General features: G+C 44.3%; 7 protein-coding genes across 9 annotated transcripts; 1 reads left to right on the forward strand and 6 right to left on the reverse strand.

The window, feature by feature from the left end:
• Positions 1 to 2: 2 nt before the first annotated feature.
• Positions 3 to 3,714, reverse strand: LOC108112781 (E3 ubiquitin-protein ligase SH3RF1). Of its 2 annotated transcripts, XM_017223059.1 has the most exons (7): positions 3,421 to 3,714; positions 3,092 to 3,357; positions 2,926 to 3,034; positions 1,136 to 2,780; positions 886 to 1,065; positions 535 to 828; positions 3 to 474 (listed from the first exon to the last, which is right to left on the reverse strand). In XM_017223059.1, exons 2-7 carry the CDS (start codon positions 3,203 to 3,205, stop codon positions 300 to 302), a joined length of 2,517 nt encoding a protein of 838 aa, XP_017078548.1. In that variant the 5' UTR covers positions 3,206 to 3,357; positions 3,421 to 3,714; the 3' UTR covers positions 3 to 299. The 2 variants fall into 2 exon arrangements, with proteins under 2 accessions (XP_017078548.1, XP_017078547.1); XM_017223058.1 differs by having other exon boundaries at positions 3,092 to 3,714.
• An 84-nt stretch (positions 3,715 to 3,798) lies between these two features.
• LOC108113050 (nucleolar GTP-binding protein 2) lies at positions 3,799 to 7,410 on the forward strand. The gene is made up of 3 exons (XM_017223480.1): positions 3,799 to 4,124; positions 5,441 to 6,119; positions 6,182 to 7,410. The coding sequence occupies exons 1-3, from the start codon at positions 3,915 to 3,917 to the stop codon at positions 7,315 to 7,317; spliced, it is 2,025 nt and encodes a 674-aa protein (XP_017078969.1). The 5' UTR covers positions 3,799 to 3,914; the 3' UTR covers positions 7,318 to 7,410.
• Positions 4,332 to 5,422, reverse strand: LOC108113052 (E3 ubiquitin-protein ligase RNF8-like). The gene has a single exon (XM_017223482.1). It carries the CDS (start codon positions 5,106 to 5,108, stop codon positions 4,428 to 4,430), a length of 681 nt encoding a protein of 226 aa, XP_017078971.1. The 5' UTR covers positions 5,109 to 5,422; the 3' UTR covers positions 4,332 to 4,427.
• On the reverse strand, positions 7,328 to 8,363 carry LOC108113051 (PSME3-interacting protein). The gene is made up of 3 exons (XM_017223481.1): positions 8,080 to 8,363; positions 7,859 to 8,019; positions 7,328 to 7,800 (listed from the first exon to the last, which is right to left on the reverse strand). Exons 1-3 carry the CDS (start codon positions 8,273 to 8,275, stop codon positions 7,408 to 7,410), a joined length of 750 nt encoding a protein of 249 aa, XP_017078970.1. The 5' UTR covers positions 8,276 to 8,363; the 3' UTR covers positions 7,328 to 7,407.
• A 504-nt stretch (positions 8,364 to 8,867) lies between these two features.
• Positions 8,868 to 9,636, reverse strand: LOC108113053 (guanine nucleotide-binding protein subunit gamma-1). The gene has a single exon (XM_017223483.2). The coding sequence runs from the start codon at positions 9,440 to 9,442 to the stop codon at positions 9,242 to 9,244; it is 201 nt and encodes a 66-aa protein (XP_017078972.1). The 5' UTR covers positions 9,443 to 9,636; the 3' UTR covers positions 8,868 to 9,241.
• A 364-nt stretch (positions 9,637 to 10,000) lies between these two features.
• LOC108112299 (kinesin-like protein KIF12) lies at positions 10,001 to 16,376 on the reverse strand. 2 transcript variants are annotated; one of them, XM_017222123.1, is made up of 7 exons: positions 15,909 to 16,376; positions 12,658 to 12,832; positions 12,377 to 12,604; positions 12,176 to 12,316; positions 11,687 to 11,828; positions 10,779 to 11,619; positions 10,001 to 10,328 (listed from the first exon to the last, which is right to left on the reverse strand). In XM_017222123.1, the coding sequence occupies exons 1-7, from the start codon at positions 16,220 to 16,222 to the stop codon at positions 10,001 to 10,003; spliced, it is 2,169 nt and encodes a 722-aa protein (XP_017077612.1). In that variant the 5' UTR covers positions 16,223 to 16,376. The 2 variants fall into 2 exon arrangements, with proteins under 2 accessions (XP_017077612.1, XP_017077614.1); XM_017222125.1 differs by lacking the exon at positions 10,001 to 10,328 and adding an exon at positions 10,543 to 10,655.
• Positions 16,377 to 17,210: 834 nt separating this feature from the next.
• On the reverse strand, positions 17,211 to 25,847 carry LOC108112683. The gene is made up of 4 exons (XM_017222875.2): positions 24,909 to 25,847; positions 24,478 to 24,556; positions 22,099 to 24,388; positions 17,211 to 22,043 (listed from the first exon to the last, which is right to left on the reverse strand). Exons 3-4 carry the CDS (start codon positions 24,368 to 24,370, stop codon positions 17,821 to 17,823), a joined length of 6,495 nt encoding a protein of 2,164 aa, XP_017078364.1. The 5' UTR covers positions 24,371 to 24,388; positions 24,478 to 24,556; positions 24,909 to 25,847; the 3' UTR covers positions 17,211 to 17,820.
• Between the last annotated feature and the right edge of the window lie 39 nt (positions 25,848 to 25,886).

Genomic DNA, 25,886 nt, shown 5'->3' on the forward strand with positions numbered 1-25,886 from the left:
GGTATTACTCAAAATTGTATATTACAAATAACTTCATAGAGGGCTCAAGATTTTTTCTCTAGCTAACTAATTGCTACAGCTTAAGTAACTTTTCTTTAAGTCTTACATGGCTAACCTTTTTTGATTATGGATCTTATAAAAAGTACATCGGTGATTTCAGTGAGTAGAAAACAGTATCTTTTTTTAAAAAAGAGTAGTAGGAGATTGCAAAATGGAAGCCCGAATCGACCGGCGATTGAAACAATTTAGACAAATAATTTGAAATTTTGCTTAACCAATTCTAGTTTGACCTAGGCAATCTAACAATCCGGTTCGACAAAGGAGGCGGGAAATAGTCCGGTTTTGTGGGTGCGCGCATGGGTGCCCTTGTACCATCCATTTTTCTGCTTACGCTGCACGTAAATGATGTCGCCTAAATGCAGCTCCAGTTCAATATCGCTGTTCGGTGGATAGGGCACAATGCATCGAAAGCGACTGCAATAAGAGATTGTATCAATTTGGTTTTATCCGATATGGAACAAGTTCACAACCCACCTTTCTCTGGTGCAATACGCTGACTTTGTGGTAGCACTGGCCTTAATAGCCGCCTCGGTAATCAGATTGCTGTTAGGATTCAGAACATGGCCCGCATCTAGGCTGTGCGACTTCCGATGGCTAGGTGCTATGATCATATTGGCGTGCAACTGGGATTGCGGTCCTCCTCCAGGCATCGCCTGCTGCTGTCCACCTGCATATATAGCTGGAGCCACGAAGGAGGCAGGTGGCGGAGGCGATGCGGCATTGCTGTACATATTGCGAAACGTAGCCGCATCCAATGATTGTCTTGCGCTGTTAAGTTTAGGGTTAGTTAAGTTTTATCAGGTTTACAGAGTATGTTTAACAAACCAAATCAAGTGAGGGCGATCCTTATTTCCTTTAACGCGTTGCGATCCATAAGAGGCGCTACTGTTGGTGGCAGCAGGCAGTTGCTTTGGTGGAAATGATTGCTGTTGCGGAGCTGCCTTGGTTATGGGAGTCTCCTTTAGCGGTTGACTGTGCTGCAGTTGACTGGGGCACGAACCAGATCTAAATATATATGTGATTGACAATTTACATTTTTATTCTGTTAAGACAACACATCACTGCTGGATCTTACCTTACATGCACTGGATGCAATTTAGCTGCTGGTCTAGATGTCGTTTCCATGTTTGAGCTGATAACTTCCTTAGGTGCTTGCTGCAGCAGAGCTCCTGGCGATTTTGAGCGTGTTTTCATATGAGTTAATCGCCTCATAAGTCCCACCGCTCCGGAGGAACTGCTGTTTGTGGCGGAAGCGTTGGTAATTTCGGATTTAGGTTCTGATTTTCTGCTAAACAGTACTTCTACTGGCTTCGACCAAACTGAGCTACTAGTGGTGGTGGCGCTGGGCTGTAGCTGACGAGGAGGCAAATCTGGCGGCTGCAAGGGCAACATATTGTTTAACCGCACATCTGCGGCAACTGGTTGCTGCTGTGTGTGTGTCTGTTGGGCCTCTGAGCTGTGCGGAACATATTTCCACTGGTGCATCAGTTGCTGCTGATCACGTGTGCGCAAAGGGGTTAGGTAGTTGCCTGGAAAAACCCCGGTGATGTCTAACCAGTTTTTTCCTTTGAACCAACCGTCCACGCATCGTTCTGTCACAATGTAAACACAGCCTTTTTTAAGCTCCAGCTCATCAGTTTGTCGTGGTTTATACGGGAAAAGGGCTAAATAACCCCAGGGCAAACTAGGCGGCATCTGCTGCTGTACATTGGTTTTAAGCACGCGCGAGGACTGCGAAGCGGTTGTGGGCTTGGGAGCTGATAAATTGGCAATTTCTAGGCGGCTTAGCTCATGCGGAAGACTAAGAATCTCGGCGGAATGGCGATTGGTCTGGAGCAGACTTAAAGGAGCCCCTCCTCCCAGCAAAGCATTTAAAGAGTGCCGCTTCTCCTTGGCTCCCTTGTCCCGGAAACGAACCGATTCCGACCCCGAAGCCACCACATGATGAGGTGTGTTTGGCAATGAGGACTGGTGATTTGGACTGCAATTATTTGAGCTAGATGTGGAGCTGGAATTACTGCTAGCCGGCGTAGTATTAGTAGATCCCGAACTGGACTCCGTTACAATGGTGGGATCAATTACCGGAACCGGAGGGAGCGCTCGTTGTCCCTGCTTGTGTGGTGAATGGCACGGGGGATGATTGTTGACTCCGCTATCCAGCAATTTCTTGGCCGCTGCGTTCAACTCAACGAATGCAATAGGAAAAATTCCAATGGTCTGCCCAATACGTCCCTCTGCCCAATTGTGATCCACGCGGCGCATCACGTGGATCACTGTGCTCTTCTTGAATTCTAGGCATCCTTCCTCGTCGTTGGGCCCCATCTTGAAGTCGTACATTGCGATGCATTGCGGCATGGGCAGCGGCACGGATACCTTCACATAGTTGATGGGAAAAGTGCCCTCCTGGCCATTTGCTTGACCGACAAACCAGTTATTATCGATGCGGTGCTTAAGCAATATCAGATCGCCCTTCTTGAACTTCAGATCAGTTGCTTCACTGGAGGTGAAGTCGAAGAGGGCATATGCGTGGGGAAGGAGGAACCGACGCTGTTTGTGGCGAGCTGGTTGCTGAGATTGCTGAATTGTCTGCTTTTGGAGAAGCGTGTTACCAGGTGGGGCCACTGTTTCCGCTGAAGGCTGAACTTTTAGTCTTTCTGGCTGCGTTTCGGACTCCTCGCCTTTGCTGTCGATTTTGCCAGCCGCTGCATTTTGTCTCATGCCTAAAAAAAGAGGTAGTAAGAGGGTTTCAATTAGATACAGTCGGAGAAAAGCCACTCAATTGCCAAATCAATTCAATTGCACATATACAAGCCTTAAAGCGTAGGCTGCTGTGCCAGTTGAGATGAGCGTGGGCGTATCTGTTACCTTCTAGTATTCGCATCAGTAAGACGTTTGGAGGAAGCTCGTCGATTTTGCAAGAGACCAGGATGCGGCACTCCGGGCACCGCAGCTTGTTCTGGCTGGCCACAATGTCCTTGGATATAATATAATCTTAAATATCATCCTTTAAAATTAAACTTTCATTACTCACCTGCAAGCATTTGCGGCAAAAGGTGTGTTGGCATGGCAGCACCTTCGATGTGGTGTCCAGTCGCTCCAGGCAAACGGAGCACTCCAACAGGTCGTTCAGAGTGTGCTCGTCCATCTCGCATGTGTACAATCAAGGATGGTCACTATTTGAATTTCGTGCAGGGCCACATTCCAAAACACACACACACGCAGATGCTAACACACGCATACGCAATTCCAAGACGCGCTTGGGAAATAAATATTGCTCGAATGCTAAATACTACTGAACTACAATTTGTTTTAAGTGCTTTGATTCACATTATCACTTCGTTGAAATTGTTAGAATTTTACCGTTTAATTATTTAAGTTTGCTAAATGCAGCAGAAGCTCGTGGCCAAGCGGATATGTATGCACACGGATATAAAACCAGCTTGCTTTTTAAACACAGTAGTGTCCAAAAGTATATACGTCAATAGCAACAGTTTTTGTTTTTTAAAACAAATGAGTTCATAAAAGCATAATGTTACAATCTAAAATGTATTTACATTTTATTGCACTTAAACAGTACATACTTCTTATAATAGTTTTAAGAACATCCATTAAAAATATTGTATCTTAAAGCTGATTCTAAACTTGTTTTCAATACTGTTGTGATTTTAGTGAGGCCAGTCCTCGTGGTAGAGATTTTTTGCTGTAAGGCAGTGTTGGATAACATATCCCAACAGTACTGTGCAACGTCCAATTCCTTTGTTTTTTATTTCAACCAAGCACGTGTGTTTTGGTTTTAACGTGCCGAATTTTAAATTTTAGTTTATTTGTGAGGTACGTGCAGTATTCGAAAAACCATGCCGAAGGTACGCAGCACAACGGGTAAGCCCCGGACGCAAGGATTCAACCACTCCAACCACTCGATGAATCCGGAGCGCCCTAAAAGCGGTCTTAAAGGGGTCGCCCACCCACGTACGAAGGGCACTATCAAGCGGCTCCAGATGTATCGTAACTTCAAGGCCAAGCGAGATCGCACTGGAAAGATCCTTACACCTGCCCCCTTTCAGGTAAGCTCAACCGACCGAATGAAATTTACTTATTTTATTTTATTAAATATGTTAAAGAGATCGGTTATTTTCAAAAGAGATGGCTGATATACTTTTGTACTGGTCATAAAAAAGTAATATGACATGATATATGTTCCTACATATGAACATCGGTTTATCAAATAATAAAGATAACTAATTCGGCAGGGGAACCGAGTGTAGTTAGGTGATTTTAAAAAATTTTATTTCATTTCCAAACTAGCTGGCCAAGTATTGTCATTAAAAAAGTTAAATTATCAATTAAAAAGGCTTGCTTTCCATAAATCATTGCGGAAAAGAAATAGAGCCATAGATTCTGCGGACATCGGCGTGGTGGGCCCGCTTCATGCAAATTGGGCATTGGCGTGATTGCCGTAGGCATAAGCGGATACACTTGTTCCCGAAGAGGTGTCCGCAGCGCAGCGACACCAGGCGATGCGCACCTTCCGAATCCCAAGGCGTCAAGCAAATGGAGCACGTAGTGGTCTCCGATTTTTCTTTTAGCTGCTCATTGAGCCCGTCCACCTCCTCGTTAAGGTCGTCGATGCTGTCAGAGTTGATGATGTCCTTGACGGCCAGTTCATTAAGCAAGTCCTCGCGCTCCAACTCCAACTCTCGCATGATCATCTGCATTGATTGCTCCTGCTCTTGAAACTTCTCTTGGATGGTTACGTAGTTAGACATCTCCTGCTGCAATTGCATCAGGATACCAACACGTTCTTTATTGAACTTCTCTAACTGCGCATTTACCAGCTCAAGCTGGCTTACTCGCTCCTTTAAACTGATGTTGCTCTTACTTAGCTCCAGGTTCTGTTTGGCGTTCTCCGTCTGGAGACTGGCCACCTTCACCTTCTCATCTTGGAGTTCGACCATCAGATTGCTCATTTTACGGATGTTCTCTTTCATTTCCTCGGATAAAGCCGAATTAGAGCCCGGAGCTCTACGTCTGGACGATGCCGGATTCATAACTTTTAAATAAAAGTTGAATTTACGATTCTTTTCTCTGCAAGCCTTTGTATTTACTTAAACACGTGTAAAGTTCAGTGATATTTATTGCGATATTCCATAAACATTAAGTTTGCGCAGTTGCATATAGATCATATGTATGTATATGTGATTTTATCGATTACAGATAGGTTTGGAAAAATAATATTTTCAAAGAGTCCTCTAAAGCGGCTATTACACTTCATATAAATATCTTAAAAGTTAATAATGGCTATAGAAGGTAACTCCTTGTGGTTACTACTTTTAATTTCTGTCCCACCTAGCAATAATCCCAAAATGATGTTTAATTTTAGGGCCGCTTGCCTGCTGGAACGATGGCTCGTGTAGAGCCCACTCCCAAATGGTTCAGCAATTCCCGTGTCATCTCGCAAACAGCGCTGCAAAAGTTTCAGGATGAGATTGGTAAGGCTGTCAAGGATCCATACCAGGTGATCATGAAACCATCCCAGCTGCCAGTTACGTTACTTAACGAGGCGGCCAAGTATAAAAGGGTTCACCTGCTGGACACCGAGAGTTTCGACAGTACCTTTGGACCCAAAAAGCAGCGCAAGCGGGTTAGCCTAAAAGTGCGAGATCTGGAAGATCTAAGCAAAGCTGCTGATGATCAGGCCGATAAGTACGATTCCGCCAAGGACTTGGATCTGATTCGAGAGGACACGGGCGAAAAGAAGGCGGTACGGGATTGGGTGTTCGGCGCAGGGCAGAGTAAGCGCATCTGGAACGAGCTTCATAAGGTAGTGGATGCTTCAGATGTGCTACTACAGGTTTTGGATGCCCGCGATCCAATGGGCACTCGTTCGAAATACATCGAAGAGTTCTTGCGCAAGGAGAAGCCACACAAGCATCTGTTCTTCATTTTGAATAAGGTTGATTTGGTGCCAGTGTGGGTTACCCAGCGTTGGGTGGCTATCCTCAGTGCAGAGTATCCCACTATTGCTTTTCACGCTTCCCTCCAACATCCCTTTGGCAAGGGTAAGTTAAAAGGAAAACGGAAATATATTAACTATGATTAAAATGATTTTTTTATTATATAGGTGCGCTTATCAACCTTTTCCGTCAGTTGGGCAAGCTGCATCTGGACAAAAAACAGATAAGCGTGGGCTTTATTGGTTATCCTAATGTGGGCAAATCATCGGTAATAAACGCCCTGCGCTCCAAGAAGGTTTGCAAGGTAGCTCCAATTGCCGGTGAGACGAAAGTGTGGCAGTACATTACCCTGATGAAGCGTATATTCCTTATTGATTGTCCTGGAGTGGTGTATCCAACAGCGGAGACGGACACCGAAAAGGTGCTAAAAGGTGTGGTTCGAGTGGAGCTGGTCACAAATCCGGAAGATTACGTAGACTCTTTGCTTCAACGAGTGCGTCCGGAATACATTTCCAAGAACTACAAAATCGACCACTGGAACACATCCATACATTTCCTAGAACAGCTGGCCCAGAAGACAGGAAAGTTGTTAAAAGGTGGGGAGCCGGACGTCACGGTGACTGCCCGGATGGTGCTTAATGATTGGCAACGCGGAAAACTACCATTCTACGTTCCTCCCGAGGGATTCGCTGTACCCAAGTCTCAGGAGGGTAAGCAGGAGGAAGAAGTGACCGAGGATACCAATGAAGATGCAAAATCCGAGGCCCCGACCTTTGTCAGCGAATCGGTGAAAAAGGCGCGAGAGTTTAAGCAGATACAGGACTTCCGAAAGATTCGTGTGGGTCTTGAGTACGAGCAGCAGGATGTAAAGGAACTAGATCACATAGACTTAGAGCTTCTGGAACAGCAGAAGGCCGAGCGTGCGGCAAAGAAGAAGGCTCGCCTACACAACCTCGGCGAAGACGAGGAGGAGTCCAGCGATGGTGCAGATGAGTTCTACTCGGAGGACGAGTACAACGAGGACTTGCAGCGCGTAGTGCACAAGAAGGCCAAGACGAAAAAGACACAGCAACTGGCCATTACGTCGTCCGGTAAATTCCGCGTCGCAAAAATTCAACCGGGAGATTCGGACGCTGCTGACAGCTCTGACGACGATGGCCCCAGCACTTCGAAAGCGCCTCGGTTGACGGCTAAGCAGAAACGTTCCCTCGAGCGCAGTCAAAAACGCAAGAAAATCGGTAGCAACTTCTATGAGACGACGAACGTGAAGAACCGCAATCGGAACAAGAAGAAGGATACATAATGTATAAGGATACATTTTGTTTACACTCTAGGCTATATTCTCTTGCACGGAAAGAAACTACATATTAAGAATCCAAATAAAATGTTGATCCTATTCGGTACACTGCTTCTTCTTGGGCATTTTACGGCCACACAAGTCGGTCCGACTGCATAGATCTGGCTCCTCTTCGTCCGTACTGGCTTCCGAGTCGCTAGACTCTGTGTAGGAACCGATACCCGGTAGCACAGCGATGCATTTTAGGGCACCCTGGTTGTATACATTTGTTGTAAGGGTTGTGTTCGTACTTTTCTCCGCTTGCTCTTTAGTCGCCTCATCAGCGGCTGTCTGGACCACATTTTCCTCGACGATCTTTGCCACCTTGCTGGTAGTGGGTAATTCTCCGTTTTTGCGTTTGATGCCCTGCCCGAGCAGAGACTTTTGGGTGCTGCGACCTGTCGATGCTCCCGCTGATTTGGTCGTGGTCTTCAGTTCCGCTTGTAGTTTCTTGTGAATTCAGATGGAGGGAATGTTAAATCCTCTGATCATTTTTGAACACCCTTACCTTGTCAACACTCTCCTCTTGCAGTTTCTCAACCCGGTCCCGAAAGTCCTTTAGCTCTAGCTCTTCGTCGCGCATTTGTTGGCGCTCCGCGTGCATTTTGTGAGCATCGACCAGCTCCAGGAACTGCACCTCGTCGTCATCCAGACCACGTATGAGGTTTTCTGTAAATTAAACGTGTAAGTTAGGGCAGGGGATCGTATTATCAATTTTAAAAAACTTACTCAGCTTGTGGGCCTCCTCGTACTCCATGTCCTTCTTGTCTTTATTCTGTTTAAGGCGCTCGTAAAGGGAGCGTCCGTCATAGGGTTCTTCGGGTCGTTCCAGTGGATCCTCCGGCTGACGCACACGTTCCCATTCTTCTTGACGTCTCTGCCGTTGCTCGGCAGCCTCAGCCTCAGTCACAAAGCCCGAACTCATGCTTTATTTCAGAAAAGTTATTTTCTTCCGCACACAAAAACAAGCCTTCCGATATTGGTAAATATCGTCCTTCACTATTGCTTATCGGCACATATCGATAATATTAAAATTTTGATAGTGTTGGAGACAAACATTGCTTTTGAAGTGCTGGCAAAGTCTTTTGGAAAATGAAAATGATGGCGGGATTTTATTTGTTTTTATTTTTTAGTTTGAAACCGTTAGAAATGGGGCTAATTTAAAATCTGATTTATACCACAAAATATAAGTGTTCCTAGGAATTGTTTTAATAAGGCTTCCTCCAACTGGGACATTGAGGCGCGAACGCGCACCAATCCTGGCTTCAATAAAAACAGGCTTTTGTACCTCTGTCATTTCCTGCTAGCTTTTTTCGCCCCTGAAATCGGGTTCAGCTTGTGAATTCCACGTTTTCGAAGATTCAAGGAAAAAAAGTAGAGATTCACGGACAGTGACTTAATTATTCGCTTCGCCCAGCCAAAAGTCGAGTAGGAAACTCGATAGCTTTCAGCCGACATAATACAATTTTGAATATTTTACTCGAAACTAAGTGAAACACACTCCATTTACATGAAAATCTCTGGATACATAGCTTTATTTCAGGAATATCTCAATAGGAAACATTTATATGTAGATAGGAGGGGGTTTTCGCTAAATTCTCCAATAAAGAGCTACAGGATTAGCAAAATACACGATATTTATACACACATATGCAGGCGTTTAAGTTTAAGACGGTTCCCCATTTTTTGTTTACACGTTAATAAATTCTTGTTCCGCCCGATTCCATTGTATATGTATACTCAGTTTATAGACATAATTGAGGTCAGCACACTTACAACGAACAGCAAATAGGTTACACGACATTGTACGACTGGGATCAGAGACTCCACCGTAATTGAGTATACTTTATAGAATAATACTGTTAGGAACGAGTTCGAGCTATCGTCGAACCTACAGAATGCTGCAGGAGCTCTTCTCGCGGAACGGATTCACCTTTTGGGTGAAGCCGCTAAGGAGGCAGTCCTCTTCTTCGTGCTCCATCATATACTTCATCATCAGGGAGCATGCTTCCGAGACGGGCATTCGCTCCATCTCCACCTCCCGTCGCAACTGCATATTGATGGAGCGCTGCTGTTGCAGATTCGCAGCCATTATGTCCAGGACAGCTGTCTCCGCGAGACCTATGGTGGATGCTGGGATGCTAATACTGCCGCCGGATACTGGGAGCTGTTAAGTCCTAGAATTATTTTTTAATGATTTTCCTATTTTTGTGCGCTTATAATCGCGAAATGGGCTCCACTTCGTTTTAATGTTTCTGGGAGAGAGCACTGAAAAATCAATATTTACTAAAGTGTGACCGGGTTAGCATTGATTTTCCGGCTTTTCTCAGACATATTTGAGAGCTTTAAAGTTCTTGCTAGTGTGGGGAAAAGTTCAAGTCGTTTTAAAGGATATTAAAAACGCAAATTTTTCGGTTACAAATTGGCACAATTATTTTTGGATTAAACAAATTCATTTAAAAATTTAAATGAATCGTAAATTTAATTGAAATTGCATTTTATACATTTTATATACATTTCATTTTTATTAATTGCAAAAATATATATTTTTCATTCAGTTTATCAGTGTTTTGTTTTAAAATGAATTATGTAAGCATGCTGAAATTAAATCGAGTTACAAGGAACGTTATTAGAATAATGAATTTTGACCTTACTCAGGCATAAATTCGGCTGACTGCTTTGCGGGTGCCTTTTCCGGATTAAGGTTCAACTCCTTGGCCAAATCTGAGTCCGGTTTCCGGAATGCATTGGCCATAATTAGAATGTTTTTAGCTATGCGTTGCTGGTCGATTCGTTTTTGTGCCGTATCTGTTCTCCTATCAGCATTCTCCGACATTCGCTGCTCGATTGGTAAATTAGATTCTGGAGGAGATTGAAGTGGCTCTGGATTGGTCCAGATCTCAGTGCCAGGCGTTTCTTTTCCCGTCGTTGGAGATATGGCCGGCCTTGCTGGTATTAAAGGTGAACGAACACAAACTCTGTGATAAAGAAATGTACCATTAACTAAAATACTAATTTAGGATATATGTACTTGAATTAAGTCTTAACTTTTTGAAGTAATATTTAACTCTACCCCATACATTTCGAATCTTTAGATTATAGGAACAGAAACAATCTTTTATTATAAACTCTTACATGGCTAGTCACACTCTAGGATTGGTATTTTTTAAACATTTACAAATACACATTTCATAAAAACTTGTTAAAAAGTAAAAAAACGAATGTTATATAGGTATCTTTTTCACTCTTCTTTGCTCTGGGCCTCCTTGCTTGACTCATTGTCCTCGCTCCCGTCCGGTTTTGACCTAGAACGAGTCAGAAATGGGAGAGAACAGTGAGCCAAGCCTGGAGGAAGCACTTAATACCATTCGGATTCCCCAAAACTATATTTATTAAATCAAACGTAAGACATCGTTAGCCCCACTTACTTGTTCACATCCTCCAGTTTCTTTAGCAGGCGTTCGTTCTCGCGACATACAATTTCCTGATCTCTTAGAATGGTCTCTCGCACGGTGAACAGGTGGTTGTTCTCCTGCCTTAAGGATTCATTCTCCACCATGTATAGCTTCACAAGCTCAGCCAGTTCGGAACCATCTAGTTCTGGTAATCGCTGCAGATCCACTTTGGGTACTGGTATTCCACCACCGCTGCTTACTCGATCAAGTTGAAGCTCCAGGAGATTCTCAGTCGCCCCACCATTCGGAGCCGCTTGATGATGAAGATTTAAGGCCGCTTTTAGATGGTCGTTCTCCATTTGAAGAGCATGGATATCACGCTTTAGACTGAGGATTAGTGCCTCCCTTGGATCCATCTTGATCACTGGCTTGGTGCGGATCCTCTTTGCCCGCGATGCATATCGCAGGGTGTTCAGAGTTTCCGCATGATTGTAGTGCGCAGGAGAAACGCAAGCGATCATTAGGGTTACGCCATTCCCCGCCAGACTGTCGGCCAGCAGCTTGGTGAGCTGGCTGTCCCGATACGGAATGTGACCGGATCTCTTCTTGGAGTCGCTCAGTGAAGAGATGCAGTATCCAAGGACCATAAGACTCTTGTTAATGTTATTAGCTTCCTCCAGAGTTTTCCCCTCGCTCATGGTCTTCTTGGTCAATTCACTGCCAGCCAAGTCAACGAAGTTTATCTTTCCGTGCTTGGAGAGAAACACCCCACCATCCGTCTGTTGATCGGACAGGATGTGAACCGTTAAGATTGTGTGAGACCGCGACGAATGATCGTTCATGGCATGGGAGCCAACCGCACGATTTCTCATACCTGCAATAAGTTAATAATGTAATTATAATCCCTGTTAAAAGGAAAAATAAAATCCAAAGTTCCATACCTTCTTCCAAAACGGCCAGTAGATCATCCAATTCTTCACAGTCAACCGTGAAAAGGTTCTCCACGAAGAAACCACCCGATTTCTTGGACCATCTGACCGCCAACGGTTTTCGCGCACTTCCCGGATTGAGCAAATCGATTACCTAAGGTAGAGATAAAAAATGCAATTCAATTTGCGAAACCAATAATGAAATGGCAGGTGGGCTAAGAAAACAAATCATTGAAAATGCCACGCAAAATGTAGAAACATTTCACGCATTGTGACAAGCCAGGAACGGTGGGTGGACTATCCGTCTGTCCGTTTTTGGTGGGTGGAGTGTGCTGACATCCATTAAATAGAGGTCAATGCAATGCATGTTTGCGGTTGAGCAATCGGTAATATGGAAAATGCAATTTAGATTTAAATTGAATGTGGAGAGGTCAAGCCAAGAACAGCGGTGTCATTAAAGTAAATTATCAAGTAAGTCTTTTGATGAGACCCATCACTTACCCGCTCATTGTAGATTTCCATGAAGGAGGCTTTTAGCACGTAGTTGACGTCCTTGCGATTCTTAATCAATTGGAAGAGATACAAAAACGAGCGGAAGATCAGACCATGCCTCGGATCCTTGGGATTTGGTTTGCCAACGAACTGTAGAAGAAACAATTACAAAGTCAAAGATAGTTTCAAGTAGGTTACATAATGACTGACCAAGTCCGGTGGTCCTGTGAGCGTGTGGGTTTTACCGGAGCCCGTCTGTCCATAACAGAAGGCCGTGCAACTGAAACCCTCAATGCCCATTTCTATGATGCGCTTAATTCCCGAGTAGTCCAGAATGTCTTCCTGCGTGGCTCCTGGCTCGAAGACCACATTGTAGGTAAAGACCCGAACGCTGTCACGATTGTGTGACCTTTTTTGGCCCACATCGTTGCCCTCCAGCTGGAGATGATTCGTTTTAAATTCGTCATAAAATATTGTACGTTAAGACTTACTATAACCTGACCGTTGCCGGGAAACTGAAGAGTGGATCCATGTCGATCGCGTTTCTCCTTGTCGTTTAATGGTCGCACACGCACCACAACATTAATATTGTCTTCGGGCGTGGAGCACTCCTCGCTGCCCGTGGATTTCGAGGCAACAATTTCCAGGGTGTCAGCGCTGCCAATCCTGGTTCCCGAAAAAAAATTTATTAACTTGCCCATTTGGTATGTAAAAATAGGTAAGAAGTAATAAGAGTCGAGAATCACTTTTAGAATATTTGATATTAAAGGATACGGTTCTAAAGCATGAAACCAAAATGTCGCATACAATTCCTAGAATCGCAATTAATCAATCAAAGTGGAACAAAGCTTTCATTGTTTTATGGGCTCAATTTGTTGTGGAATTTGTGCATTTGCCTTGAACTTGATGGAGTTCTGACGTTAGCCAGCCTATAAATAGCCAAGGTTAAGGGTGGATGGCATGGCTCGTTTGCTTTTGGAGTTTTTTCTGATTCATTTGACCACCTTTTTCACATTAATTCCCTATTAGTTTAGTTGAGTGGGAGTCAGAAGTCACATTTCAATTGGATTAACAAATTCGCTTCGTAGGAATTTTTTTACTACCTTATGGAATTATGTATGTAAATTACCAAGCCGTAAATTATTGATTAAGATTTTCCACAAGTTTTTGTTTCAGTTGTGCGCTAACCCAACAATTATCCATCTAATTTTATGGTATCCAATACAAACCGAACAAAGTTTCCAATACAAACAGTTTATTGAACTGCAAATAGGCCGGACAACGCGGCGTATATGCTATGTGGCATCTTGGCGTGATTGTATGTGGCACACAGCTGACATTTAACATTTTCACGTAAATGACTTGTTAAACATTCATGCCCTAATGGCCATACTTCACTTTACCTTTATTAATCAGACATGAGTTGGGCCTTCTGTGTGCTCTTGGTAAATATTTTAGAAGGCGCCAATAGAAAGGAATTAACACGAAAGCCCCAGAGTGGCGACTTGAGAAGCTAATGCTTAGGAGAGTTCAATCAACTTTTGGTCAGCCCCAGTCGATCCTAAATAATTGATTGGCCAATATAACCCCTAAAAAGGTGTAGCTAAAAGCGAAAGTTTTGATTTTTTCTTAAAATGTTCTTTAAAACGCAGGAATCGTTTTCATCACTTTCACATGATTATATAAATCAAGACTAGTTGACATTATAATCATTGTGTTTTTAAAAGTCGGTAAATTGTGTTAAAAGTTTTCTTTTCGAAAATTAATCCATATTTGTTTGGCCCTTAACATATTTGTATACCTGAGCCAATGAAAGCTTACTTGTAAGTAATGTTGATATTTACTTAGAACAAATATTAGATATTTGCCCAGCATTGACTTAAAAACAACGAGAGACCAATGAGCAATAAAAATATGGGTTTTTCTGGGCCAACTGTTTGCGAATCAAATAAAGTAGTGTAGCGAGTGAGAAAATAGAACTCTCACTTTTATTGTCCAGGCATGGAATCCGATTACGAATCTGAGGGAACCAGAACCGAACCCGAACCTACTAGGAGACATTTAATAGCCATGCAAAGTTTAGGCAACGAAATGTCAGGCTTGATTATCTGCAGGGGCGTAGTTATGACCTAACTCGTGTTGTGCATGCTAGAAAATCTATATGAATATGAACACTATATAGTTCATATGGATTTTTAAACTGCAAGCTTGCGATTACGCACGCGAATTCACTTTCGGTTTGGCCATTGATGAATATTTAGCTAAGGTACGAACAATTTCGGACTTCCTATAGTTGAAATATGAATATAAATGTTTATAAATGACTAGGAACTACTGATTCCAAAGTGTGTCGTCAATCATATGGCTATCAACGCATTAATTAATCAAAAGACTGAAACACATTCGTGCTCCAAAATAATTATAACGCCCATAATGCCGTTAGTCTGAGGGGATTAATCATATTGTATCTATATAATAAATTCACGCTCCGTATATCCAGGCATTTCATTAAATTACCAAGTAACATAGGTGTCAATTGTGGCCTTGTTTATACAAATGAATATTCACAATATCTCAAAACACTATTAACCAAAATGGAGCATTCGAATAGAAGGTATTTCATATTATCCAGAGGATAATTAGGATGAACTCAGGCTTGATTCAAACTTTCTTTCTTTTTACCCACCAATCACCTTTTATTCTCTAAATTATTAATGGTCCGTCCGAAGCCGAGGCAAGTCACAAACTAGCACTTAACCCACTTGCTAGCGAGCTAAGGAACTGGGGTCCTTAACCTTAACTTCATTGTGTCTGCTACACCTGAACCCACATCGAAAATAAAAACTAACATAAATATGTCACTTTCGCTCTCGACTCCGGTCATACACGGACATACATATACAAAGCTATAGACTTCAATATGCTTTAATTGCAAAATCGATTTGTGTCGTGCTCGTTCGGAGCGGAGCGGTGCTCAACCCCCAGATCTCTGCCGATACTTTCCTCCGGTTCTGTTTCACAAAGTGTTTAAATGGAGGCCGGTCAGTCTGGCTAACTGCTCGTCCGTTTGTCTGCCCGCTTGATTGCCTGTCCGGCTGTCCGGCCGTCAGTCGCCCTGCCTGTTGTCTCTTGGATTATTGTGCGTGGTCATTATGGTTTGGCTTGTGGCTTTCCGTTCTTACCTTCGCCTCGAGGGTTTTTAATGGATCGCCTGTTAGGGGTGAGCTGCTGCCCTGGCCTGTCGTGTTATCATTACCACTCCTCCGTCTCCACTTACGTTTTCCGCCCTGCCACACGTTTCTGATGCAAATTAATACATTTTCTCGGTACCCCCCATATAGACACTTTTAATAAATAATGGTCAATATTACGACTTTCCCAAGGTTTTACAAAGAAGCTTCTATCACTATTTAAATTCCAAAAATATAAGTACAGTAGTCGAAAAAGAAAATTCTCTGTAGGACTAGTAGTAAAATTCCAAAAATATGAAGCTCGGGAAATTTAGATTCGACTAATTTGAGCTTTTGTTTGTTCGAAATCTTCTTATTAAAATGATTTTGTATCTTTATTTTTGAAAAATTGTTACTAATTTCAAGCTGCAGTTGTGAATATTGAAACGATCTTAGATTGATTAAATTGAAGCTTTGCAATGCGTGAGGTTAATATTATTGGTATCCACTGTCCACAACTTATCGCCTATTGATTACGGTGGGAAGCATCGCAATCCTTATCCCACACTTACTCATTCTCGCGTGAACGGAGGAAATACGGCGTATTCCGGGAACTACCGCCTCCTCCGCCCCCGCTACTTCCAGTTCCCTTTTGCGGGCTAAGGCGACGCATGCCGTTGGTCAGACTTCGAGATCGGGGAACGCTGCTGCTGCTCCCGGAGCTCTGGCGCTGATTTTGTCCGTTGGACATGGACGATGGCGTCTTTCGGCCCCGAGAACCGGCAACGGGCGCCCTACCACGCCGACTACCCGACGTTCCAGCGCTATCCGCACTACTACCGCCACTACTGTTCAGATGCGGAACACTTGAGGCTCGACGAACCATGGTCACCTAGATGCCACCGGCTAGGCAGGAGCAGGACAAGGGGGCGTTCGTTTGCTCAGCGCTTCGATGTCCCGTTAACATGGCACTACGGACACGCAAGTTGGCTAATATTCAAAATTCCGTTCTCTGGCTGTCCGCGTTTCCGGTTAACCGCTCGCCGCGAAAACTCAACACGAACTGGCTGGCCAAGTTCACCAGAGCAGCCTTTTTTATTCGAGCCATCAGATTTATGGTAATTTCAACGCACGCACACCACTGGTCGCCAGTAGGCACTGGACACTACCCAACCAACCCATCCAGTCAACCTGGGAAACTCCCCCGGCACCACCTGTAATTGAACTTTGTTGTGGTTGTTGCTTCCACTCGCCAAAGCCACTCGCTGGTGCGGCGACTCCTTCCCATAATAGCAATTAAATCTACGTGCTGTTTGGTAAACAAACCGAAACTCCCTCGAATGTGAAAGGGCTTTGAATGGATAGGTGGCTGGTGGATAACCCCACTGCTGACCCTGGCGCCTTTCGTGTCCATTCATCGTGCGCAACTACAACAACATTAGTCGCCTTGTGGCTTATTTGCATTTACTTTGGCATAATCAGAGCCGGGAATGTCGAATTCTTTTCTAGGATATTAAACCCAGGGTTCGGGCGGGTGGTTTTACAAGTATTCGGATATATTAGGGGAATTCCCTGAAGCCAAAATGCTTGAGGAAGAGTTATTGTTTCAGATTCCAAAGAATTCTTCGATTTCTTATATGCGTCAACCTATTTCAAGTTTGTAATCAAAAATTGAACTTCTTTAAAAATTAATTACATTACCCAACTGACCTTCATTAATATACAATTTAATAAGCCTCACCCACTTATCCCTTTCCCGTTTTAGAACAACCAATTATATATCCGAATGATTTGTTGATTACCATATAAATTGATGAACCAATATTAGCCCTCTGTGGAGCTACCAAACAAATTAGGACAATTAGTTTTGATAGTTTTTGTTGTATACGTCTCACAATGTTGCATGTTTATTTTCTCATAATCCATTGCATTCCGATTTGCAGCTGGCTTTCGATTTGTTTGTGTTCTAATCATAGTCATTACATGTATATATATGTAGATTTAGTTATATACTATACTTGGGGACTGCTATTTATAAGTGTATACCCTATTTCCTAAGTGTTTATGGTATCTCTCGCGTAATCTAAATATTTTACAAAGTGCATACGAAATATGCAACCATCGATATTTACATAAAATTTAATTGAATATAGAAATATATTTATAATTGATAAGCTTGTTGCAGATATTTATATTATCATTAGCCTAGCTTAAGCTCTCACCTGAGAGCTACTTTGAGCCTAGGGTTACATTCTGCCCTCAATTTTTACAAATATGTTTCTTTATTACTCTAAAAGTTTTATATGGTTTTTTTTATAGTAGTTCAGATAAGTTATATATATCTCCTTCTAAGCCGATCGCCAAGAATAAGCAACTACATTTTTTATTAATTAATAAGCGTAATCCATTCTGTAGTGGGGTTTGTAGTTAGTTGATTTCCGTTTGTGGTAGGAGGAACCAATGATGCAGTTAAGCCGTTCCCTTTCAGGCCTTAGCGCCCTGATAGATGCCCTCCGAGTACTTCGGTCTGCACTCGGCGCAGAACCACTTGCCCTGCGGCGCCACCATAATACCAACGCACTCAAAGTGGAACCACTCGATCAGACAATTGTCACCGTCGCATGCTATCATCTCGGAGACCTCGTCGTACGGACAGCGACAGTAACAGTAAACGGATTCCCCTTCGCGAGCGAGACGTGCTCCCGCCGGCGGACGAATGGGGTATCGAATGTTGTTGGCCTTAAAGTACTGCAGCGTAGCGAATCCAGGATTAGGCAGCAGGGCAGGTGGAATAGGCTGATTGAAAGCAGTGGCCGCAGGCGGCGGTGGTGGTGGTGGTTGAACTGGCAAGGCCACCGACAGAGGTGGTGGCAGAACAGGAGGAGGTGCGGGTTGTGGTGTAGCTACCAAACTGGTCACATTTACTTCCGTATCCTCTTCATCTGAACTGCTGTCGCTGCTATCCGTCGGCGGAGCAGTGGTAGGCAACAGGCTAGGCCGGATCTTTAAAGTCGGAATAGGTGGCAAGTGATCCTCTCGGTCGGGCTTGTGGCGCTTTGCTGAGCGAGACCCACCTGCACCCAACAGCGATCGCTGCTTACTCCTCTTTCGCGATGATCCTGACAATGATGTTCCACCATTGCTATGCGAATGATGGTGGTGACTATTATTGTTGTTATTTCTATTGCGCTGTTTTGGCGGTGTGGGCAGATCCTCCTTAGCCCAGGTCAACTGTGGTGGTGGCTGCGGTTTAATGAGTTGCATTCCCACCTGAAGCGGTGGCGCAAGAATGGTGCTCATGTTTTCATCATCACTTGTATAACCATAAAACTTATTGGGTCTTCGCTGCCGTTTTGAGCGCTTTAGTTGGCCATCGGCGTCGGAGCAGCTACTTCCCTCACTCATTCTAGTCAACGAAGACTGCAAATGGCGATGGGTTAATGGAGTAACCGGAAATAGAGAAGATTCTTGGTGAGAAGGTATAGGGGTAGGTGGCTCCAGGGGGGGTATTATTCCAGACATTGCAGCCATTCCGGGTAACCTTTCAGTTGGTAGGGGTGTACTAGCCATCGGTGGCAACTTGCCAGACTTACACGTAGACTTTCGTTCCCGCTTCTTTTTCTTGTTTCTCACCCTCTCCCGTTTGTCCGCAAAAGCAGATGCCTCCTCCGGAAGAGAAGGAGTTGAAGGTCGACTGTTCTCCACAATATCGTAATTGTTGCTAGGACGCAGTGGAGCATGCTCTGCCATGAGAGCTTCGCGCTTTTGTGCCAATAGTTCATTAGCCAGTTTTTGCGGATGGGAGTCATAGAACTCTTCATCTGTATCCGAGAAAGCTGTATCGAAATCCGACTCATTGTACATGGGTGGTTTTGGCGAAGGCGGAGAAGCGGTAATATTATTCTCATTTACGGCAGTCACATTAACGTCCTCCTCCAAATTTTGATCATTTTGCTGTCCGTTTTTGAGTGACTCTGAACTCTTCTTAAGCTTTAGAGATTTCTTGCGAGCACGTTTCTGCGGCGATCCTCGAGCATTGGAGCTATCTGAGTCGTCAGAGTCATCGCTAGAACTACTACTGTTGCTGGAACTACAGCTGCAGTTAGAGCCACAGGAACAACTAGAAGAATCTGAATCTGAGGAGCTGGAACTGCTGGAACTGTCGCTATCGCTAGAGGCATTCTGACCAGGCGTTTTGGTTAATGACTTGGTGATGGATTTTGGTTTTACAGGCGATGGTGGTGGAGTGCGGTGCAACTTGCAGTAATCGTGATCGGACCAGGCAACATGAAGCTTAGCAGGCGGCTGGTCGTCCACACTTTTCTCCTCCTTAACTGCTTGATCTTCCGGATTTATCGACTGATTTTGGAGTAGGTTTTTCCAAATCGATACATCTACTTGCTCTACATCCTTTTTGGGATCCGATTCCTCGTCGGCTTTGCTCGCATCAAGCTCCTTTTCTTCACTAGTGGCCTCTAAAGATTTTTCCTTTTTCTCCAGTTTAGGTTTGCCTTCTAGGTCGTCGGCATCACTTTCCGAGGATGGTGACAACATCACCTTGGGCATATCCAAATCATCCACAGAGGATCGCATTGGCAGCACAGGCTGCTCCTGGTGGCTGCTTCTCGCTGCATCTGAATCGCTGTCATCACTGCTATCCGACTCCGACAGATTGGGTGCGATGAGATTAAGATCCTCTAAGGATTCCTTGTTGCGCTTGGACTTTTTGCGCCGCTTGCGACTCTCAGATTTACTTCCTGTCTGTTCCTTAATAGACTCCTTGTTATCAGATTCTTCTTTCTTTGTAGACTCTGTATTGTTTTCCGATTCAGACAACAATTTTTCTCCATTTTGATTTCTATTTTTTGTTTCCTCCTCCTCATTCACTTCCTGTTTGATCTCCTCTAGATTTTCAGGGGTAATAGTATCATTCGCTGGCTCCTGTGAAGGTGCTGGGAGTAGTTCCTTTATCACATGATTGCTGGCGTGCTTCAGCAAAAGCTTGCGTGACACAAACTTTTCTTCGCAGCCCTCCTCCGTACATGCATAGCGGAAATCTCCTGAATGCATCCTTTGGTGCACTTCCAGGTAAATGGCCTTGCTGAAGATGAAGCCACACTGCTCACATGGAAACTGGCCGGGTGGCACACAAAAGTGGTAGACATGGCGCCAGCGCTTCTGTTGACATTGCTTGCAGCTTGCACTCTCTGTCCCGTGCTTCCAGAACAAATGCTTTGAGATGTCTTGCTTGTTACGATAGGCGATACCACAGCGATAACACAAATGCAGTAGCTTGTGCTTCCACACATGCGAAGACAGCTTCGCTTGGCTTTGGCAATCCTCCAGACAGATGTCACATGCCTGATGCTGTTTCCTAAGATGCACCATCAACCTAAAGGCCGATGGCAATGGAGCCATCTCACACAGGCAGCACCGGAACTGCAAGTCATATACACTACCGGCCACTTCTCCCGGACAAATGTGACACAGAATCTCGCTGTAGCTGTAAAAGTTCGTCTGGCACATAGTACACGTTATGTTCGACTTAATGTGCATCCTCCTATTATGAGTGTACAGCTCCTTGTGTGTGGAGGTCACAAAGCGACAGGTAAAGCACTCGTAGATTCGCTCGTTGAACGGCTCCACATATTTACCATTTTCCAAACTGCAAAAACTTGCTGCATTCATATACTCGTTCTCTAGGTGCGGAAGAAAGCTTTTTAGCCTTGCCACAATCGTCTCTGCGTGCAACTCCTCTGCTGTGATGCTGTCCACTGTAGCCGTAAATCTATGCTTCCTGATTAAATGTAGCACTAGCTGCTTTCCGTTAACAGCTATCCTTCGAGCATGATTGCAATATAGACACTCTGAATACACAGATTTCAAACACAGACGAATAAAATCAACCATCGGAAATTTATCAAGAGGACGATCCAATTGCAGATCCACCGTGGGTGTGTCAGCAGCAGCCACCATAATGCCATCGGCAGGGGGAAGTGGCTGCATGATAATTTGTTCAGAATCATGCCGACTTTCTTGTAAAGGTTGTTCAGCTTCTACAGTTCTTTGCTGATCGTCTGGGTGATCATCTCTACTGTCCTCCATCTCTGGTCCATTTAAGCTATCATCTATGTCCATGCAATCACTTCCAAGGCTGTTGCGACGCACTGCATCAGGCTGATCTTGAAATTCAGTAATAACATCTGGCGGAGGTTCAGGCAGGTTGACATGATTATTGTGAGGTGACGCAGGTGGCGTGAGCGACCATCGACGCTGCTCCTCCGGTTGTGGCTGTAGCTGTTGTGGATGATCTATCAACTGAGGCGCAACATTTTCTACCATTGCATGAGCCATGATAATCTTGGACTGCTTTTTAGTTATTATATCCGCCTTGGTTCGTTCAATATCTAGCTTGGTGCGTTCCAATTCAGCAAGAACGCGATTTAGCTTTGACGAAGTCGAGTCATCAAAGCTAAGCGCTGGTGGTGGAGGAGGCGGCGCCTCAAATGGTAACTCCTCAGGAGGTGCAGTCGCGACTTCTTCCACTGGCTGCGTCGTTTCTAATTCCTCATCCTCCGTATCCGTGCTACTTAGAGCTGCATCAACAGATTTCTGAAATTCTTTGGGCACCCGCAACATTATTTTGGGCACAACCAACTTGGGAATGGGAGGCGCTGGAGGTTCTTCTATAGGCTCAGGCGCTGGAACTAAAAAAGCAATTTACTAATATTCATTTAATATGAATGCATTACTTTAACTTACTGTTTTCTGCTGGAAGAAGGATTTGCGGTTCAGGTTGGACCTGCAACTGTGGCTGCTCCGGTATAACCTCCATTGTTGGGTCAACCACTTCCTGGGCAGCTGGCACAGGTAGCAAATGCAGCACAGGTGGAACAGGTAGCACCGGTTGCACAGGCGGCACTGACAATTCCGGCGGCTTACGCGCCTTTCTCCGCTTTTTTACCGGTTTCCGTTTGTTATTCTTACATCCTATGGCATGGCATCCCTTTTGACTGCACAAAGCACACGGCTGCATCAGCTGAGAGCAATCGTGATCCTCAAACTCAGAGCCCTGCACAAAGGTGGCTTGGCACGTGCAACAGACGAGATGTCTCGCCCTATCCTCCGTTTTCTGATTCAATGCCCACGCATCCTTGGCAAAGTGGCTTTGGTCAATGTCGTGCTTGTTCTCCAAATGCAACGAAAGCTTTTCTACGCTGGGGTACACGTGGTTACAAAACAGACAAATGTAGCGCTGGTGAACTTCTCGCATATGGAGGAAAAAGTGCCAGCACTGATGCACGCTACTGCACTGAGCGCATCGGAAAAAGCGTTCCTTCTTCTGTAGCAGCTGGGAACTGCCTATGCTCACGCTCCTTATACCGGTGCACTGGGCCTGGTGCTCGTTTAACTGCTGGAAGCTTTCGAACTCAAACTGCAGATTGCACTTTGCACAACTTAGGAATTGACTCTTTACTGGGGCAACGGATGGGCCAACATTGGGATTCCCCTGGAGGCGTTGCAAAAGCAGCGAAGATCCGTCTCCTTCTACCTTTGCTTGCTTCTCTGATTGGCTCACGGAGGAACTTTCGCTGCGCCTGCGCTTCTGGGAAAGCTTAATCGTCTGCACCCTGGCGTTGTGCTCGCTCTCCGGATGATCTATAACCAGCTGGGGCTGCGAAGCAGAGCTCACGGTGCTACTCCTGCTGCTTGTGCTCCTACTGCGGCTCGTACGAAGGGGTAGGATCAGGGAAAGCGGCGGCTCTTGGGAAGCGGTAGTGTTCTCCACGTTTGTATTGTCGCCAGTGTGGTTTCTTATCACAGACATTTGCTTGGGCTCTTCTGGTTCATTATCGTGCTCAACTTTCCCCTCTTCCTCCAGTTTTTCTTCCTTTAAAGATTCATGAGCCCCGTTTAGTTTGATCAGTGGGACGATTTCTACATTATGTTCCTTTAACTTGATACTATCACTGCTCACTACTTCATCTTCTGAATCCGACTCAATTTTAATGATGTTAGGGGGAGCATCTCCATATTCGCTGCTTGGAAGATCCACATCCATTGTCAACGAAGGAGAATCCACAGTATCGGATTCCTCTAAAGGGAAGTCAGCGGCAAGTTGCAATGGAGTTTCATCCACTTCTGGCTCAGTTGTTGGAATATCCTCACTAACTGCATCTTTATAAAGATCTTTTGGGGACTCAGACTCCGCCTTCACTTCGTTATTTTCAAAAACAGGACTTTTATGATCTTTAATGGATAAAAACTCTTTTTCACCACTTTCAGAGTCCGTTTCAAGATCAATAACTGGCGGAGTATACACTTTTTCCTCGTTCTCACTTTCAGAGTCTTCATTGGCAGAGGGGAAATACTTTTCTTCTACTTCCTCCTTTGGCATAAAACGATCTGCCGTCTCTGTGGCAGATGACACATGTTTTGCCTCTGGAGATTCTACAGGCTGCTCTTCTATGTCTGATAAGAACTCCATTTCGTTATCACTTAAGGAATCGGCTTTATCATCGACTTCCGTTTTCAGTTTGATATTATCGAAAAAATTAACATCAATTGGGATTCCTGACCGTTCTTGGAGCTCTTCTGGGTCATCTTCGACCAGCTCTCGCTTCACAAGGTCTACGTTAGGAGGAGAAACTGCTGGAACCAAGAGAAATGCTTCTTTCTCTGATGTGTTAGTGTCTTCTCTTGCATAGATAGGAGATTCCTCTACTGGCTCTGTGTCTGCCTCCTCTGGCGTGTCTTGGCAATCCTGGCCATTTGCCAGGGTTAAGTCTATCACGTCATCTTTGCTCTTTTTCCGCTTTCCCTCGCCTTTTTCTTGGGCGTTGTTGTTCTCCCCCTGCTGGGTCTCGCTTTTCTCCTCTGCCAAGCCCAGCGCAAGATGAAGTTCCTCGAAGTCGTCTTCCTCACCGGCAACTCCTCCTCCTCCTCCTGTTCCCGTTTCCGATCCTGTTCCCGCTTCTCCATCAACACGATTAGACGATAGCTTGGCTTGTTGCTGATCCAATGCTTCCATCATATTTTCTGCATTCACACGCTGTCAACCAAAAACAAAAAAAAGGGGAAAACAGACAAAGCATTAATCGATTAAACGCACTTTGGGCTAAAAATTATTATATTTATTACCTTTGCATGCCGTTTGCGTTGAATCCGTTCCGGTTCTCGCTCTCTCTTTATTTTACGTTTTTCGTTGTTCTCTACGCAGCTGAAAGCGAAATGAAATGAATTTATTATTACGTGAGACATTTCGTTTGGCATTTTGACAACAAAGTCAATCGTTTATACGGTGGTATATACGATATTCCTTGCATTTGATCAGTAAATTATTCACTGCATAAAAGAATAGGTTTGATGCATGAAAACTACCGGTCATCGGATGTTTTCGTAGCCCTGGCACAAAAAGTAAACCCAAAATAATTGAAAATACCAAAATAAATGGTATCAAAACGGCAAAATAAAGAGAGCAACTTACTGCTAAAAATAAACGAAATTTACTTGAAATATTCTTGGAATGGACACTACAATCAAATGTACAGCAAGTATGCACGTTTATTTACCTGCTCTTCTTCTGCTTTATAGTGTTGTTGTCGTTGTTCTGGTTGCTGTTTCTGCTCAGCGTATTATTGTTGTTGCTGTACCCCTGCTTAGGTAGAATTTTCCCACAAATTGTAGGCGGCAGAATCAGAGAGAGAAACGAGAGAGCAGAAACAACAAGAGAGAGATAGAGGGCGACGAATTTTACGCGCGCAAACCGCAAAGAGAGAACGTAGCTAAAACAACAACCGATTTCACGGAAGTTCGCTGCACAACTGAACCAAAAAGAGACCGAAACCGAGGAGCCGAGAGATTTTGCCCAGCGGATTGGTTTGGATTGGCCGAGACGAGACGAGACGGGCGCCCCCACCCCTCGGCGTACTTATACAATTTACGCCTGGTTTCAATTGTTTATAAACGCCCAGGACTCGTATGCGTTATGCAAGGGGATTTCACAATTGCACGCAATGTTGTTTTTTATCATTAGTCCCGACCAAGAAAACGAAATGGTCGTCTAGCCTTTTCGCCTTTTTGCGCGTCTCTTGTGCGGGGTATAAAATTTTCTTCTTTTTGCACGTCGTCGCACACACTTTGCATTTTATATTCTGCTCACTTCGAACGCGCACTAATCCACTGTATCTTTGTTGCAACACTTTAAGTATTGTTTGCGGATGGGGTATTAAACAATTTGGGCGCTGTGTGTGCTCGAATTACGGGTGAAAAGCAAGTTTTTAGCAATATTTTTCGCCGTTTTACAGCCATGAAACACGCGCAGAAGCTAGTGATGGACGATGATTCGGCATATCGCGCATTGAGCTGGTGTGACTGCCAAAAATGCAACCCTGCGGATGGCATTGCTGCGTGGTTTGTAGCGGTTCAGTGTAAGCATATCGATAAACGGCCAGTACTGACGAAACCTCTGAACATCATAAATTATCTGTAGAAATTTAATATTTTAATTATCAATATGCTGTTTTAAATGTTATTGAAATACTTATACT

The sequence above is a fragment of the Drosophila eugracilis genome, unplaced genomic scaffold (genome assembly GCF_018153835.1).
Source record: "Drosophila eugracilis isolate 14026-0451.02 unplaced genomic scaffold, ASM1815383v1 contig_90, whole genome shotgun sequence".
Taxonomy (NCBI): domain Eukaryota; kingdom Metazoa; phylum Arthropoda; class Insecta; order Diptera; family Drosophilidae; genus Drosophila; species Drosophila eugracilis.

Excerpts from the sequence above, each read along its gene's own strand:
- LOC108112781 (XM_017223059.1), bottom strand. The coding sequence starts at position 3,205 with ATGGACGAGCACACTCTGAACGACCTGTTGGAGTGCTCCGTTTGCCTG. Across the intron at positions 3,035-3,091 it reads TTTGCCGCAAATGCTTGCAG|GACATTGTGGCCAGCCAGAA; the intron begins GTGAGTAATGAA and ends ATTATATCCAAG. Across the intron at positions 829-885 it reads GATCGCCCTCACTTGATTTG|CGCAAGACAATCATTGGATG; the intron begins GTTTGTTAAACA and ends TAAACTTAACAG.
- LOC108113050 (XM_017223480.1), top strand. The coding sequence starts at position 3,915 with ATGCCGAAGGTACGCAGCACAACGGGTAAGCCCCGGACGCAAGGATTC. Across the intron at positions 4,125-5,440 it reads TTACACCTGCCCCCTTTCAG|GGCCGCTTGCCTGCTGGAAC; the intron begins GTAAGCTCAACC and ends GTTTAATTTTAG. Across the intron at positions 6,120-6,181 it reads CCAACATCCCTTTGGCAAGG|GTGCGCTTATCAACCTTTTC; the intron begins GTAAGTTAAAAG and ends TTTATTATATAG.
- LOC108113052 (XM_017223482.1), bottom strand. The coding sequence starts at position 5,108 with ATGAATCCGGCATCGTCCAGACGTAGAGCTCCGGGCTCTAATTCGGCT.
- LOC108113051 (XM_017223481.1), bottom strand. The coding sequence starts at position 8,275 with ATGAGTTCGGGCTTTGTGACTGAGGCTGAGGCTGCCGAGCAACGGCAG. Across the intron at positions 8,020-8,079 it reads CGAGGAGGCCCACAAGCTGA|AAAACCTCATACGTGGTCTG; the intron begins GTAAGTTTTTTA and ends TTTAATTTACAG. Across the intron at positions 7,801-7,858 it reads AAGAGGAGAGTGTTGACAAG|AAACTACAAGCGGAACTGAA; the intron begins GTAAGGGTGTTC and ends TGAATTCACAAG.
- LOC108113053 (XM_017223483.2), bottom strand. The coding sequence starts at position 9,442 with ATGGCTGCGAATCTGCAACAGCAGCGCTCCATCAATATGCAGTTGCGA.
- LOC108112299 (XM_017222123.1), bottom strand. The coding sequence starts at position 16,222 with ATGGTTCGTCGAGCCTCAAGTGTTCCGCATCTGAACAGTAGTGGCGGT. Across the intron at positions 11,829-12,175 it reads TGGAAATCTACAATGAGCGG|GTAATCGATTTGCTCAATCC; the intron begins GTAAGTGATGGG and ends TCTCTACCTTAG. Across the intron at positions 10,329-10,778 it reads AAACTGGAGGATGTGAACAA|AGTTTGTGTTCGTTCACCTT; the intron begins GTAAGTGGGGCT and ends TCTTTATCACAG.
- LOC108112683 (XM_017222875.2), bottom strand. The coding sequence starts at position 24,370 with ATGATGGAAGCATTGGATCAGCAACAAGCCAAGCTATCGTCTAATCGT. Across the intron at positions 22,044-22,098 it reads CCTTCTTCCAGCAGAAAACA|TTCCAGCGCCTGAGCCTATA; the intron begins GTAAGTTAAAGT and ends TTGCTTTTTTAG.